Below are 16,281 nucleotides of genomic sequence, written 5' to 3' on the forward strand. Positions count from 1 at the left end.
CTGGATTGTTTATACATACAAACCAGAGATCAGGAAACTCTGGTTAGTTAAACCAATCTTTAGTTCATACAGAACAACAAGCCAGGATTCTTTGAAAGTGAAAGAAGCAGTAGGGAAGCCTTTTTACGGAAGTGCAGAAATGTCTAATGCCTTTCTTGTGCTTATTCTTGTTCATGCAAATCTGAACCAGGACGATAGACATTCTGTGATTTGTTGGCCAAATTCTACTACTAATATAACTCATGTATATTACGTAAATCTAACCACATTTCTAATGTTCTGATTCTTTATATAGACATTATAGACTTGCTTCTAATGTTTTAGAATGCTTCCCCTTCACATTTTCAATTGAAGGCTAGAAATTGGGATCCTCATCCCCTGAATACAAAGTGGGATTTACACAGTTTCACAAGCTTTCATGGGCTTCACTTATGTTCCCTGATGGATACATGTATTGCTCGCCCCCCTGTTAGATCATGTTCCCTTGTAAGGGTTGCCAAAGCACACACTGTTGCTCATACCAAAATACTGTTACTTACTTTTTCAAGGGCTCTATGACTGTCTTTTGTATTTGGTTCACCTGCCAGAAAAAGAGACATGGACAACAATAATGGATGTGAAAGACAATCTGAATTACAAGTGGGACCTGCAATGAAATGTTACAGTGCATTCTCGCCTCCTAAACAAGATTGTTGTTCTTCAGGGTTTCTGCTGGCCTGCTGGCCCATCCCCAGGTTGATCCCTTTCCACTCCCCCACCCCATGTCTTCTGCTCTCCACTTCCAGCTGACACTCAACATTCTGAACACGCTCAGTTCTCACTGGAACAGTCCACTTCTTCCTACGATAATTAAAACAAAACCCTGCAAGCCCAAGAGTCCTAAGAATTGTATCCATGGCTAAATACCAAATTCTGCAATTTGCAGCATGATCCCAATCATGCAGACTTGTACACCCTCTGATATACAGCCAGAAACTTTCAGTATATGCAAATTTTGACAGGCTATTTTCAGACAAGCAAAAAGGACACTTCACAACAGGTGCAGGCGGACTTGAAGGACATAATTTTTCACTCTCTCCTCTCCCCAGATAGAGACACACTCTCTCTCTCTGATTTACCTTTTCTTGGTTAAAGGAATCCATTCTCTTCATAGCTGTGTCCAGGGCCATCACCATTTCAAGAAATTTGGGGTCTTGCTCACAGAGTGGGTTCGACAGTAAGTCAGATGAGATTTTCACAGCAGACTTTGACATTGCTACAATTGAGACAGAACCCAGGAAAGCAAGAAGTCTGTTAATGATAAAAAGCTGCACAATTATTGTTGAAACTCAAGGAAGTATGTTGCTATCAACAGGTAGGACCTCTCAAAGGCGCTAGCTGTATAGAGGAAGGGTGAGCAAACCAGGACCACCCTGGTGTTCTAGACTACGATTCCCATCACCCGAACCACTGTACATGTTGGCTAGCCCTGATGCAGGGTGGCTGGAGCTGAAATAAGTTGCAGTTTAGAACCCCAAGCTGTCTGCCCTTCAAGGTGTAGCCCAGAACATCTGAAGAAAACTAGGTTGTCTACCAAGTTATCTAACAGGTAAACACTTGTCTCTTTGATTGGTTCCTAATTCTGTTTGCATCATGCACACCTACTGTTGAGTACATTCGACCCCTGCCAAGTCCCTGGAAAAGATGTCGCTTTGTTCTGCATGTTGTACTTCCAACTTGAGGCACGTTTAAATGTTTTGGTGGGAATGGCAAGCTATAAAAGAAACCTCCAGCAATGTGTTTAAAACCAGGCTGAGAATGCCTGTGGGCAAAATTTGACATCTGATTATCATATCAAAATCAACACAGCAGTATTTGCATAATGCTTATATTTATTACATTTACATATTGTCTTTCTGCCAATGCACTCAACAAGGTTCAAAGCGCTTGACATACATTATCTTGCTGTAATCCTTATAACTACCCTGTAAGGCAGGTCTGCATAATTAAGCTCAGAACACAGGTGTAGGTCTGAGACTGGGGGTGGGGGGAAGCTTGCCTAACCCCACCTGCTGAGCTCAGGACAGACACACAATCTGAAGCGAGGACTTCTTGATCTGTACCAGGCTTTTTCAGCCACTGTACTACATAACTTCTTACTTTATACCTTTTCCTGTTACAAATTGCTGTGTTCATTCATTCTCACAACCACCACTTAGTAAGTACTTCCACTTTCCTAAGGCTTAGACATCATAACTTGCCTAGAGCCACCCTGAGAGCTGTTATTTGAACTCAGACCCCACTGTTCCAAGGCCAAAACTGTCAAATACTCTCTGGCAGTGAGTCAAGTGCTTCATAATCCAGCTTTTCAGGAACTCATTCATTATCTTGTTTCTACAGAATAAACTGAAACACAAAGAGCAGACACTCCAGAGTGCCTAAAATGCTAATGGGAAACTTTCCAGGAACACTAACGGATGGCTTGGAAGAAGAGTTATTAATGAATTTGTGTAATGCCAAGATAATAGCTCATATGCCATCAAGTCCATACCATTTAAACGCAGCATTTATAATACTGCGCAAGTAAGGCTCTCTTTCAGATAGGCACAGACGCACAGGGCCTGCCTCTTTCTCTAGGCTGTTAAGCGCTGCAGAGTCTCACTACAGCTTTTTCAAAATGAAACAAATCACCGCCTATTAAGAGTTTGCAGCTTCCCAGTTGTTTTACAAAAATTATCTGGTGGCAGCTGTGACAAGATAATGAAAGTAGAGCAAAGGTTCCTGCACACACTTACCTAGGAGTAAGCGCCAATGAACAAAGCAGGATTTATTTCCAATAAAATATATGTAGGATTAAACTGCTAGGATAGCATTGCACATTTCAAGTGGATCCAGCTGTGGGGAAAGTACCAGAATGAGGGCAGGAGAATGCCTCCCTCCGGAAGTTGACAGAGAAGCAGCAATGAGCTCTACCTGGGAAAAGGTAAAGGTAAAGGACCCCTGGATGGTTAAATCCAATCCAATTTGACTACGGGGTGCAGCGCTCATCGCACTTCAGGCCGAGGGAGACAGCGTTTGTCTGCAGACAGCCTTCCGGATCCTGTGGCCAGCATGACTAAAACGCTCCTGGTGCAACAGAACACCGTGATGGAAGCCAGAGTGCACGGAAATACCGTTTACCTTCCCGCCACAGTGCTACCTATTTATCTACTTGCTCTCGCGTGCTTTTGAACTTCTAGGTTGGCAGGAGCTGAGACAGAGCAATGGGAACTCACTCCGTCATGGGGATTTGAACTGCCAGCCTTCTGATCGGCAAGCCCAATAGGTTCAGTGGTTTAGACCACAGCGCCACCCATATCCATTACATTACCTGAGCCTGGGTTCAAATCCCAGTTGTAGTGACTTCCATAGATGTCAACTGGTGGTTTATGGCTTGCTTCAGTCTCCTTCACAGGAAATGCCCTCCCCCTGCCCCGATTTCCCTTGTTGTGTAATGCCACACTGCCCCCACACAGTACATGTTAAATAAGTTTTTTGTACTCTTAGCAAACCCACACCCAGTTTTTTTCTAGTGTGGGGAGCAGCACATCTCCAGGAAGGAAATCCAGGCTGCATGCTTCCCCTTGACATAAAGATGGCAACTGGTGACAGAAAATAGAGCTGATAAGACCATGCCTGTTAATAGAAATAGGACAATGTGACTACAGTGGTACCTCGGGTTAAGTACTTAATTCGTTCCGGAGGTCTGTTCTTAACCTGAAGCACCACTTTAGCTAATGGGGCCTCCTGCTGCCGCCGGAGCACGATTTCTGTTTTCATCCTGAAGCAAAGTTCTTAACCTGAAGCACTATTTCTGGGTTAGCAGAGTCTGTAACCTGAAGTGTATGTAACCTGAGGTACCACTGTACATCACTCTAATTGCTCCTCATTCTAATCTAACAATCATGTTTCTAGAATTACCATTCTGCATCAGCCACATTTAGCAGTTAGAGCAGGAGTGGCTAACCTGCAGCCCTCCAGCTGTCGTTGGAATCCATCACCCTTTCACTCAAGCTAGCATGGTCAAAGATCGGGGCCAATGAGGGTGGTGCCCAGCTGCATCTTAAGGGCCACAGGTTAGTCACTCCTGGGCTGTGGCTTTGGATTAGGACTGGGAAGATCTCGGTTCAAATCCCCCCACAGTTGTGAAGCTTTGTGAGTGGCCTTGGCCCAGTCACGACCTCTGAGCTTCTCCTACCTTACAGTGTTGCTGTAAGGGTAAAATGAGACGGAAGAAGCGAGTGATGAGCTCAGTGAAGTAAACGCAATAAAAAATATATAACTAGTATCTCTATTAGTGGAACTAATATAAATTGTGTATCCAATCAGGATGGCAAAACATAGCACTATTACTTACTTAGAAGGCCTACAAAGTGCTTTTCATTAAGATATCATTTCCATTTCATTGTGCATTTGGGGAGGGGTGAGGTAAGACCTCTTTTGTTCGCCATTTGACAGCATATTTTGCAGTTAGATTGTTTTATCATTTTAAATGAAAAGTGATTCGATATATTGTATGCTATTGGTTACTGTACATTGCCTGGGGATCCCTTTAATATGAAAGTCTTATTAGAAATAAAATAAAATAAAACTACACAAATAGCATAATCATCTAGGTAAAAATATCAATTTGCAGCACTTGTTTGGGTGGAGCACTGCAGGTAAAAATAAAATTGGGTTTTCATGGAAGGAAAATGTCTAAGGAGACGTAAGGAGTGTGTTGAATCTCCTACTCTTTATAACCACATCCAGTAGGGTGGAGGGAGGGCAGGATATAATATCAAAGAATCACAGAGTTGGAAGGGACCTCAAGGGGCAACCCTCTGCGATGCAGGAATTCCAGCTGAAGCGTCCAGGACAGGTGGCCATCCAATCTCTGCTTAAAAACCTCCAAGGAAGGAGAGTTCACAACATCCCGAGGGAGATTGATATAAATTTAATAAATAGATTTTAAAAAGACAGTTAAGAAAAGCAGTACGAAATTAAGAACTAAAGAAGAAAGGTGACAAATTAAAATGGGAGAAATAATGAAAGAATTACAAAGAGAAATGCTTTCAAGTGCCACTTGTTGATTTGGCAAATATAAGGAATTTGGGTAAGGGCATTGGGTTTTTGGAGACCACATGCAGACACAAAATAGCATTTATTTTTTGTGTTGTGATTTTGTCCTGTGAACCGCCCTGAGGCCAGTGGGTATAGGGCAGTATACAAATTAAATAAACAATGATGGTAATGATGATAACAAAAATATATTTCTCAAAGTCACTGATCACTTTGTAGCCATGCTTGTGATGTTCCCTTGTGTATTTGCTGCTAGTGAAGTAGTTGCCAGGAGTGCTGCTACACATTCAGCTGGAGTAACCAAGTTATTTGCAGCAGAAGCCGGATATCTGACCCAAGGCTGACCAAGTCCAACATGACAGTACCGGTCAAGTAAACAATCATCCTTCCATCAATGCAATGGAAGGACTGGATGCACAGAGGAATGGGACATAGCACAGCTAACACATTGCCAGACTTATGCTGGACCTGGGAAAATATAAACTGTTCAATCCAACTAAACAGTCAGCTCTCACAGTTACTGGGAGTGGAGGAAGCAGTGCTCCAGAGGGTTTGAATGTGTAATTAGGTTTTGCCAAACAGCATCCAGCCAGATTTGGATTTGTCCCAGTTTCCACTCACTAGTAGGAAGGACAAGCAAAACAAAGAAATAGCCACTGTCAGTCCATAATTCAGGATGACATGCCTCAAAATGCAAAATCATCTCTTGCTATCTGGGCAAGAGTCTGAGCTGATTTGTGATGATGCCACACAGCTGAAGGGGGAGTGGGGCAGGGGAGAGAGAATCCTCCCACTGATCCTTTGGGGTTTGAAGTGATCCATATAAAACACCCACTGAAAGGGAGGAGAGAGGAATTCTCTGCAAGGAAAATCTTACTGGGCAACTGTAACAATGGACTAGTGGGAGACTTTCTAAAAAAGTTTTGAGCTGTTTCTTCATGACCTGAACCATTTGTGCTTTCTGTGTGTGGGTGTGCAGATATGGCTTTAAGTGTGCAGGGCAGGAGTTCCCCTACAAACATCCCTATCAGCAGTGTTGATTGGAGTTGCAGTCCAGCAACATCTGGAGGGCCACCGTTTAGCCATCCTCCACGTAGCGCCTATAAGAGATGGAGACTGTAACTGCCCTGGACGCCTAGCACACCTGCCCCACAACGTCTGAACAGGGTCAGCGCACACAGGGCCGAAGACAAGCAGCTGCAGTCTGAAAAGTCATGTAACGAGGCCTTCACACTTTGAGCTGTGTACGTATAGGTCCCTTCTTTTAAAGGGATGTACAAATGTAAGGTAAAGAGGAGCAAGTGTAATCTCCCCCTTACAGTAAGCTCTACACACTTAGAGGCATCTTTGTCTAAACCAGGTATGGGCCCTGTTGTTGCTGCTGGACTCCAATTCCCATCAGCCCTGCACACCCAGCCAATGGTCAGAAATGTCTAGCAACATTTGGTGGACCACAGTTTCCCATTCCTGTTATATGGTTTGCTGCCATTCTTAGCATTGCTGAGCACATTCAAGGTCAAAAAGAAACCCAAATTCTAACCTTTGCAAACATGAATTCTGTATTCTTGGGGTGGAGGGTAGAAATGGAAACGATAAGATTCATTCCTCTTGCATAGTTGCAAGAATAGTTTAAATAAGGTTTATTTTATTTTATTTTATTTTATTTATTTTATTTTATAACTTGCCTTTCAGACCATTAGCTGCCTTTGGGATTGACAACACTGCATTTTCCAGCTTTTCACATAACACCCTCCCAGTTTCATTCTTTAGAAAAACTGTTATTTTTTGCACATGGCCATTTCCCAAAGACTGGAGGTGGAGAACTACTAAGGATTTATGGGTTCAGAGGAATGAGAAGCCTCATTTTTGTTCCTATAACCAGCAGCAATGGCAAAATATCCGCGATTGGATGAAACACACTGTGGACCACTAAACCATACTCGGTGGTTACTGATTTCCTTTCTGATTTCCTTTATCACAAGCCTCTGCCTTCACCTTGTTTGGTCTCCTTGCTTTAGATGCATCACTGGGTAATAGGGTTGAATGGGGTTCATGAGGAAGAAGTTACACGAGCATAGAAACAAGGGGCCAATGCACAAAAGTACATAAACACCTGGAGGCCAGACGTTTTTCTCTGAAATTTCTGCAGCAAACAGCTGTGTCAGTAAATTAAGAGAGACACAGAGAGAGCCAGCCAGCCTGCTCAGGACTTCCTATGCTTATCACTCTGTCCTGGCCAAATGAAGCTAAGTCATGCATTAGCCAGAAACTTCCTTAATATTGTATCCATACAGGTCAATGAAATGGATTTGCTATTGATTCACACTGGTTTATTGGTAAGCCACAGTTTAAAGTGTCTTTTTGTAAAAGGAAGCATTCTGACCACTGAGAAATGGATGAATCACAGCTCCACAATGTATGTGCAACAAAACCCTAGAAAAAGATCCTTGTCGGCTTAGTCTCCATTTAATGTGTTCATCTTACCTAGGTCTGCGTCTGTGCTTTTCTTCATATCCTTTTGGAGTTTCTTAGTTTGATCTTCCAGCCTAAAACAGAAAATTGAGATTTGTTTTGGGGTTGTTGTTGTTCTGTGTGTGTGTGTGGTGAGAGAATTCTTACTATTGGGCAATCTACAGATGACTCAGGGGGAGGAGAGAAGCAGTGGGGCAGTGGCCAGTTCAAGCCTGCAATACAGAGAAGGAAGGATGGCCGGAGGAGGAAAGATACAGAAGTAATGCTTGAAATAAAGCATTTGCTTGGCCACCTGTTTTAAGAAATAATTACCGTATTTTTCTGTGTATAAGACTAGGTTTCCCCCCTAAAAAATAATGTCAAAAATTAGGAGGAGTCTCATACTCTGGGCCATCGCCCCCCCCCCCATGTTCTTAAATCTGAGTCCCCCAAAATAGGGGGTGTCTTATAGATGGGGAAATACGGTACCTCTGAGCAACCGACCTTGCAAATGTTATGAAACTGTAAGTGTGTTCTAAAAAAAATAAATCAATGGGCCAAAAAGGACCGTCGTAAGTATGAGCAGGGAGACAGGCTAGCAACAACATGGGGCTAGTAATTTTGGAGGATTAAGCTGGAGTAAGAATACAAAACAGGGAGAAGCAGGCAAGATTAAAGAGGTTGATGGTTAACAGAGAACATTTCTTTTTTATTATTTATAATCGTGACTGTATTTTCTAAAAAATATTCAGATGCAGCATATATCATAGTCATTACAACCCAAAATACAAACAAATACTTTTGTTTCAACCCCCACAGCCCTCTCCCCAAGAGTCTACAGAACCAATCTGTTGCCTACTGCTCAGCATGCAACCTGGTTACAAAAGAAAACCCAATTTAACACCCCTTCATTTATAGCCTAAAATTTAAAATACCAGACTGACCGATACTGAGTAGGAATCAATCTATTATTTTCCTATGCATTAATGAACTAAAAAAAATGGATACCAGAGTGTTACAAAAGGGTATCATTTTTACTGATCACATATTGTAGCAAGATTTCAAAAGAGCAATCTTCCAAATCTGTTGATACCAATATTACAGATCCTGAAATTTAACGTCTTTCCAGAGCCTCACAATTGTAACACGGGATGCTTGGGGGTGGGGAATGAAATCAGTTCCTGGGGTTTTGATTTCGCGACACACTTGTGTTCTTTTCCTGTCTCAGCCTTCTGTTGTTCAGTTTGCAAACACGGACTGGCTGTTCTGTGTACAGGGTTGTATAAGATGCGGGGGGGGGGGGAGTCAAAAGTATCTGGAGGTATTTTAGTTGAGAGAGGGAAAAGGTGTCTAACAGTGAAAAGCTATAATTCCACTATCCAACAAGGATGAACTAGTACTTGGGACACATGGAGAACTTTTTTCAAATTGTTTGAATCTCTCTACTGTACTGAGATCATCTTCTGAGGCCTTTCTTCCAATGGCTCCCTGTTTGTGGAATGCTCTCCTCAGGAAGCTTCACCTGAAGCCTGTTTACCTTGAGGCGCCTGGCAAAAATGTCCCTTTTCAACCAGGCCTTTGGCTGATTAACATCCAATGCCCTTTTAAAATGTATTTGGGGGGATTATTGGGTTGTTTTGATTATGTATTTGGTGATTTTATCTTGCAATTTTATCTTGTGAACTGCCCTGAGGGCAATATATAGGGCAATATATACATTTAATAATAATAATAAAGTACAAGGAAGGGCCCTGAAGTTCACGTCATTGGAAACAGTAAATGATTTTCCTCTTTGATGTTCAAATATAGAGGAGGGAGAAAGGTTGTTTTCTGCTGCTCCAGAGAAGCGGACACGGAGCAATGGATCCAAACTACAAGAAAGAAGATTCCACCTAAACATTAGGAAGAACTTCCTGACAGTAAGAGCTGTTTGACAGTGGAATTTGCTGCCAAGGAGTGTGGTGGAGTCTCCTACTTTGGAGGTCTTTAAGCAGAGGCTTGACAACCATATGTCAGGAGTGCTCTGATGGTGTTTCCTGCTTGGCAGGGGGTTGGACTCAATGGCCCTTGTGGTCTCTTCCAACTCTATGATTCTATGTGAAATGTGACCTGAGTCCAATTGTGCGTCATACAAACATGCTTCTACTTTGCCTCACACACAGAAGCAGGCACTACTGCTTTCTTTTACCAGAGAACAACAAATGGGCACATGCAAACATCCAGATTTGGAAATATCAGGTAGGAAATAGTATCTACCCTATTTGATCATTCCTTGGTCTGCTGATTTCCTTCTTGTTGCTCAATCATGATGTAAGTGAAGAAAATGGCTATCAGCTACTAGCAAAACAAATGGATGTCGCACACAGCTCTTTTTGCGGGGAGGGGGAGCAACATTTCATTGCAGAATTGAGACTGGAGTGAGGAATGTATTTGCAAGAGGATCAGATTATAAGACAATTCCAACCAAGGTGAAGTGACTCACCAAAAAGAGGAAGCCAGTTTCAAGTTCAAAAGCCAGAGAGAGCTTCAAATGAGAGAAAATCTGAGCTGCTTCATGTTACAAAACTCCTACACAGAAGGCATTTGTCTTGTATAGGCATTAACGTGTTTGTGTGCAACTAACCATAAAGCATGACATATAAACACACGATAGAGGTGTCAGGAAGCTGTACAGAGCTGTAGCTTCCCAGAGCATGGGGAATTGGGGCTGACCAGCAGGCTAGATCCTCATCTCCCCCACCACCTGTGGACAACTTCAAAAGGTTGCCAGGATCACCACCTGATGTCATCATAGCTTCAGGTATTTGGCATCTATCAAAAGGAAGTTACTCTTGCAACCTATCAGCTGATCAGTGAAGACTTTGAAGACACACTTTCAGCGCCAATTAGATGATTGATTCGGGGAGCATATCTTCAAAGAGGCTTCCTGTAACCACCAATCAGCTGATCATCACTACCAGGAAGCACCTATGAAGTCTTTGCAGAGGGGGAACTGCTCTGAAACCAGAGTGTTTCCCCGTGTAGAGAAGGCAGTTTGTATTCAAAGTGCTGGGAAAGCACTTTGAATGCAAACTGCTTTCTCAGGAGACAATAAATGCTCCATTTTGAAAGGATTTTTTTAAAAAGAAAGCAGTTTGGATTTAAAATGCTGGAAGAAGTGCTTTAAACTGAAGTCACTTCCTCCTGCCCCTTAGGCTACACCCTGGAGTTCCTGAAGCATTTCCAACTCCCTACTGCAGCCTATACCAAGTGTTTGTCAGGGCTTCGGTTGCGCAGGGCTCCCTTCAAACCACACCAATCAACTGATCAGCAGGGCTTGCAGACAGCCCTGTGCTGCACTTTGAAACCCCCATGATCAGCTTCACAAGTTTCACAGGCACCACCTATCGACTGACAGCTGAAAACTTATCAGCTGAAAACCTCTTTGGGGCCTACCTGCAATTTTACCTGCCACACGTGGGCCAAATGGGGAGGCCTGGTGGGCTGAAGGGTCCTCACCCTGCTTTACAGACATGCAAATTCAAGTGCCATTACCTATACAGAAATCATTATTTCATGTCTTTCATGATGTTTGAGAAAGAACCCTTAGTCCCAACAGTCACAAGGAATCCAGAGTGAAGCAAAAGAGCAAACCAGTACAGGCAAGGTTTAAGGATGGATAGAGAGCACAAGAAGAAGAAGAATGGAACTACAAGAAGCTGAATTAAGAACACTTACTGCTGCAGCTTCCCATACTCCCGTTCAAAATCTCTCTCGACCTGTGAAAAGGAACAGAAGCCACATCAGCTAAAAACGTTGGAGTATAATTAAAACAAACAAAAAGAAAGAAAGAAAAAACCACCACTCCACCCAATGCAGCCAGCATGCCATCTTTCCAAGTGTAAAGCCCAAGAATAGACTAGTCTACAAATAGCAATACATAAAGCACATCAAATTCCACTCAAGCATCTTACTTGCTAAGGGCTCCCCCCATAATCTGTAGAAAACGTATCACCCATGGTTGGCATGAAAAGGGCTTTACGTCTCCAGAACCACGGCTAGAAATTGAAAACAAAATATCTAATATTTATATGAATCCCCCACCTACATGGGAATTTATTTTCTGATTCTCAACAGCAATCAGATGACGGGAAAATTAGTACTGAATGGTTTGCAGAGCAATTCAAACATCTCCCCCCCCCCATAACCCACTCATGAAGACATATTTAGAAGCAATATTTAGGTTTTTTTTATTAAAAAACAACAACCCACACACAAAATGCTCATAAAGAGTAACTGGAATTCAGATATTGGCAGAGCAGACAGAGGAAAGCTGTGAGGGGTCCACTTTGGTTCAATAAGTATTGCTCACTATGATTCAGCTGTGAGGCTGTCCATACAGTAAGATCTCTGGTAGATCATCTTGCTTGAAAGCTTTTTCTTAAACAGAAGAAAACACACATTCATATAATTCTGGCCTATCAATCAAGGTGCACAAAAGAGGGTCTTCTAGTAGGGCATTCTTGCAAGCTACAGCTCACATTGGACACTTGAGTTGCAAGGTGTGGCAATAGCAGACACGCCACACAGTCTTAAACCACTACAAGCCCTAAACTAAATACAAAAACAAAAAGGAAGCAGAACTAGGCAGGTAGCCAGCTGACCACAGAACTGCATTTATCATAAAGCTCAAATGCACCCCTATCAAACTGCATCACAACTGTACAAGGCTACTTGCACACCTGTTTCTTCTGCTTTTGGGGCCAATGGTCGTTGAAGGCAAGATGAAGTCAGGATGGTGCACAAAAAGTCTAGTGTGCCTGGAACTATAACAAGATTGTTTTCTTCTGCTTCCACTAGGATTCCAGGACCAAGAGATTCAGAAGTGCATAGCTTCTGACGGCAAGGGGAATCCAAGAACAGGGCCCAATTCCCCACTGCCACTCACCAAAAAAGAAGGTGCAATGCATATTTGGCCTGCATTTCTACCAAAGAGTTCAGAGCACTAGTTTAATCTCAGAACCCTCCTGTGGGGAAAGTGAGACTATCCATCCACTGAAACACACAGCTGAACAGGGATTGGAACGTGGTTTCCCATATACAAACGTTATTCTACAGCGCAAGAGCTAACATTAGACTTGGCTCACCAAGTCAAAGAGGAGTGGTGTCAATAGCTGTTCAGGCAACTGTCCACCTTATGCTATAAGATGAAGGAGGAGTGCGCAGCAGTCACATAATTATCAGTGTATTGTGACCTCATGTTGTTGTTGTTGTTGTTGTTGTTTAATTAAATTTTTATAGCACCCTTCATCAAAAGGTTAAAGGGAAGTTTACAATACAAAAACACAAAAAACATACCACAGTAATAAACAGAAACAAGAATCTCTGCACACACAGAGTTTAAATGGGCATAGATGGTTCAATTAGCCAGTTCAGTGATAAACAGCTGGTTTTCCTAGGGAAAAGAGTGGGACCCCCCCCCCAAAAAAAACCCCAAACCCCTGCTTGGACATGGACCTAGAAATCCTGGAGTTGTGCCTAGAAAGTGCGGCACAAAGGAAAGTGTGGATGGACCCTCAACCGAGAGTCCTTTCCTGCTTCAAAACATCCTTTGCCACTGTTAACTAATACATTAGAAATATTAAGATGGGAAACAAACGCCACTTTAATTTTGGAAAATCGGAGTTGCTCATTTTAACTGAGCAATTTCCAACAATTTCCTTTGCAAAGTAAAATGCTTTATATCTGGGGAATCTTAAGAGAAAGCAGAAAATTACCCTGGAAAAAATCAAGTAGTTTGAACTTTCTATTAGTTCTTGCTCTTTAAAAAAAAACAAAAAACCATGCAAGTGACAATTTTTCTTTCATTCCTTCTACCTCAGCTCTGGTCTTTAGGGCATTTTCATGTGCTTTCCTCGTTCAGCATTTGCCACCCACACCTCAATGTTAATGAGTGCTGAATATCATCTTCTAAGTATCATTTCCTAGAATACTCCTTACCCCCACTACTTTACTCAATATTGCCATCAGCAAAACTTTCCAAACCTTAAGACATCATCCAAAATGACTGCTACTACATCATCATCTATTTGCAGGTTAGAGCCCCAAGACTCTGCAGGGAACTGTGTAGTTTTTATATTTTAAAAGTGAGAGTGCAGTCTAGCCTAATGTCCTCCGAAGCAAGGCTTGTTACCAAACTTCAAATCCTGCACAAGGAATTAAACTTGGCTAGCCTAAACCTTGATCAATGCTGGTGCTGGAGGGTGAAGTGCGCTCTATGGAGAGGCCTGTGCCTGCCACATCTGGCTCCCAATCACGTAGCAGAGTGGTTACTGTCAGGCTAGAACCAAAAGGTTCAACTGAATCATTAGCTGACCATGAAGCTTCGTGGGTGAAGTAGAGCTAGTCAAGATTTCTCAGCTTTAACCTACTTCACAGGGTTCCTATGAGGATAAAATTAGGAGGTGCCAAAAGGGTATACCACCTTGAATTCCCTGGCAGAAGGGTGGGACAAACATGGAATAAACTTCAAAGTAAAATTACAGTTAACAGAGTGTGCTAAATCTGTATTGGACCTAGAAGGCTCCACAATCTGCACCACTGAGGACCTGCACAAGCTGAAGCTTTGAACAGATATAATTCATTATCTAATTAATGTACTATACAATAGATAAAAGGTACTGTGCAGATTAGATGAACTACACAAGCACTCTGGGTCCATGAAATAAGCACTGTGCAAATGGCATGCTCTTAAGAAGCTATGACTGGGCACTGGCTTGGGGGTGGCAGACTGCTCTCAGGTAAGTAAAAAATATTGCCTACACACAGACAAAAGTGAAAGGAATGGGAGGTTTTATTGTCACAAGATCAAATGAAGTGCAAGTCAGCATGCCATGAAAAGCAGGAAAATGTTGCATGCTCCTATAACCAGAATACGCAAAAAGAGTAAGGATCCTAGCACACACAACTATGCCACAGGCATTCACAATCCAAAATTATCAGATGCAACAAGCAATAACTAAAGAAATGGGAATCCCCACTTGGTTGTTTCTAATTAAGACTGCTACAAGGCCATCACCATTTCAAAGCAAAGGCCTGCAGATGTAAATCGTCTCCTGCTTTTATGGCAACCTCCATGAAAAGAACATTGGTTTGCAAGTTTGAATGTCCTGAGGCATCTCAATCAGATGGCTATTTCAGCTGCGCTGGCTGATACGCAGTTCATGAAACCGTACCTATTCTTTGTGCACTACTACAGAACTACTGCCATTAGTGGAAAAATTATGTACAAGCAAAAAAGTCTGCCCACTGCCAAAAATGGACTTCCTAGGAATTGGGGCTGGAACAGTGCGTAGGATGTTTGCACTGCCGCTGCCTGTGCTGCAGGCTTGCCAAAATCCACAGCAGCTGATGCCTTCAGGTCAGGTAACAAGCACAAAAAGAGCCTCCCTAAATTTCTATGGGTGTTCCGGTGGTAAAAAATAGCTGCTGAATTGTTGCTTCTATTTATATGTCCATGTGTGAACTGTCCTGGTTGCCTTAGACGGCAGGGAGGGTGACACAGGCGTCCACACTGGCAATCAACTCAAGAGACCCTGCCAAAAAACTTATCACACAAAATTGCATATCTTACAGAAGCAAGAAACACCTGGGCCTGATGTGAAGCCTACGCAAGTGTCTTTATTTTCACACAGGCAAATTTCTAAGGTTTTTTTTTTTTAAAAAAAAAACCAGTTCAATCACCTTTTTCTATTCTTTCACACATGTGCACACACAGAGAGAATAAATTAGTTTGTTCTAGCTAAAAGGATTCCGGTAGTGTGTGATGAGAGTCTATTGAGAGCCACTACAAGTCAGAATAACAGACAGCATTGGACGAGATGCACAAACAGGCAGACCTGACGATAAAAGGCAGTTTCCTGTGTTCTTAGGTTGTGAGTAAAGTGAAGGCATCACAGAACAGGGCAGCACATGGAGAGAAAGATGGAAATACTACCAATATCTACCATGTGGCCCTCCCAAGGTTGCCCCAATCCAGGGGTAGGCAACCTAAGGCCCGGGGGCTGGATCCGGCCCAATCGCCTTCTCAATCCGGCCAGCGGACGGTCCAGGAATCAGCGTGTTTTTACATTAGTAGAATGTGTCCCTTTATTTAAAATGCACCTCTGGGTTATTTGTGGGGCATAGGAATTTGTTCATTTATTATTATTATTATTATTATTATTATTATTATTATTATTATTATTATTATTATTATTATTATTATAATATAGTTCAGCCCACCACATGGTCTGAGGCTGAAAAAGGTTGCTGACCCCTGCCCCAGTCAGTATAGTCAAGGAAGATGGGAGAGAGTAGGGAGTTCAATAATACCTGGAAGAGGTGCTATTTTTTGAAGAAGAAAAAGGTGCCAGAGCTCCCTCCTCACTTCCCACCCACTGCAAACTCTTCTGTGGCAGGAAGGCTTTTGCACTCGCAGTGCTCTCTCTCTCTCTCTCTCTCTCTCTCTCTCTCTCTCTCTCTCTCTCTCACACACACACACACAGAGAGAGAGAGAGAGAGAGAGAGAGAGAGAGAGAGAGAGAGATGGGGAAAGCAATGCACGGGGCGGGGGGGGGGGGGGAGGCCAGCAAGAAAGTGGAATGAGGTGCCCAAGGGAAAAGAGAAGGAAGGGGGGGAGCAGGGAGAACAGTGCAACCCCCCCAGCACTGCTGCCACTGCCTGAGCCCAAACCAGAGACACGTTCCTGGTCAAAGATGACACACACAGCTG

At 42.8% G+C, this 16,281-nt stretch overlaps 1 protein-coding gene across 5 annotated transcripts in view; it reads right to left on the minus strand.

Annotated features, from left to right (window-relative positions):
* BIN3 (bridging integrator 3) overlaps window positions 1-16,281 on the minus strand; it is a 148,147-nt gene that overhangs the window by 39,075 nt on the left and 92,791 nt on the right. For 4 of the 5 annotated variants that reach the window (XM_081171465.1, XM_081171468.1, XM_081171467.1 and 1 more), the window contains 4 exons: window positions 11,248-11,288; window positions 7,564-7,625; window positions 1,119-1,255; window positions 540-580 (listed from right to left, as the gene is read on the minus strand). In XM_081171465.1, the coding sequence (XP_081027591.1) occupies window positions 540-580; window positions 1,119-1,255; window positions 7,564-7,625; window positions 11,248-11,288 (281 nt within the window). Of the gene's footprint in view, window positions 1-539; window positions 581-1,118; window positions 1,291-7,563; window positions 7,626-11,247; window positions 11,289-16,281 lie in introns of all 5 variants that reach the window. The other variant, XM_081171469.1, reaches the window with a different exon arrangement.

This window comes from Podarcis bocagei (genome assembly GCF_964188305.1).
Source record: "Podarcis bocagei genome assembly, chromosome: 15".
In the NCBI taxonomy this organism is placed as follows: Eukaryota; Metazoa; Chordata; class Lepidosauria; order Squamata; family Lacertidae; genus Podarcis; species Podarcis bocagei.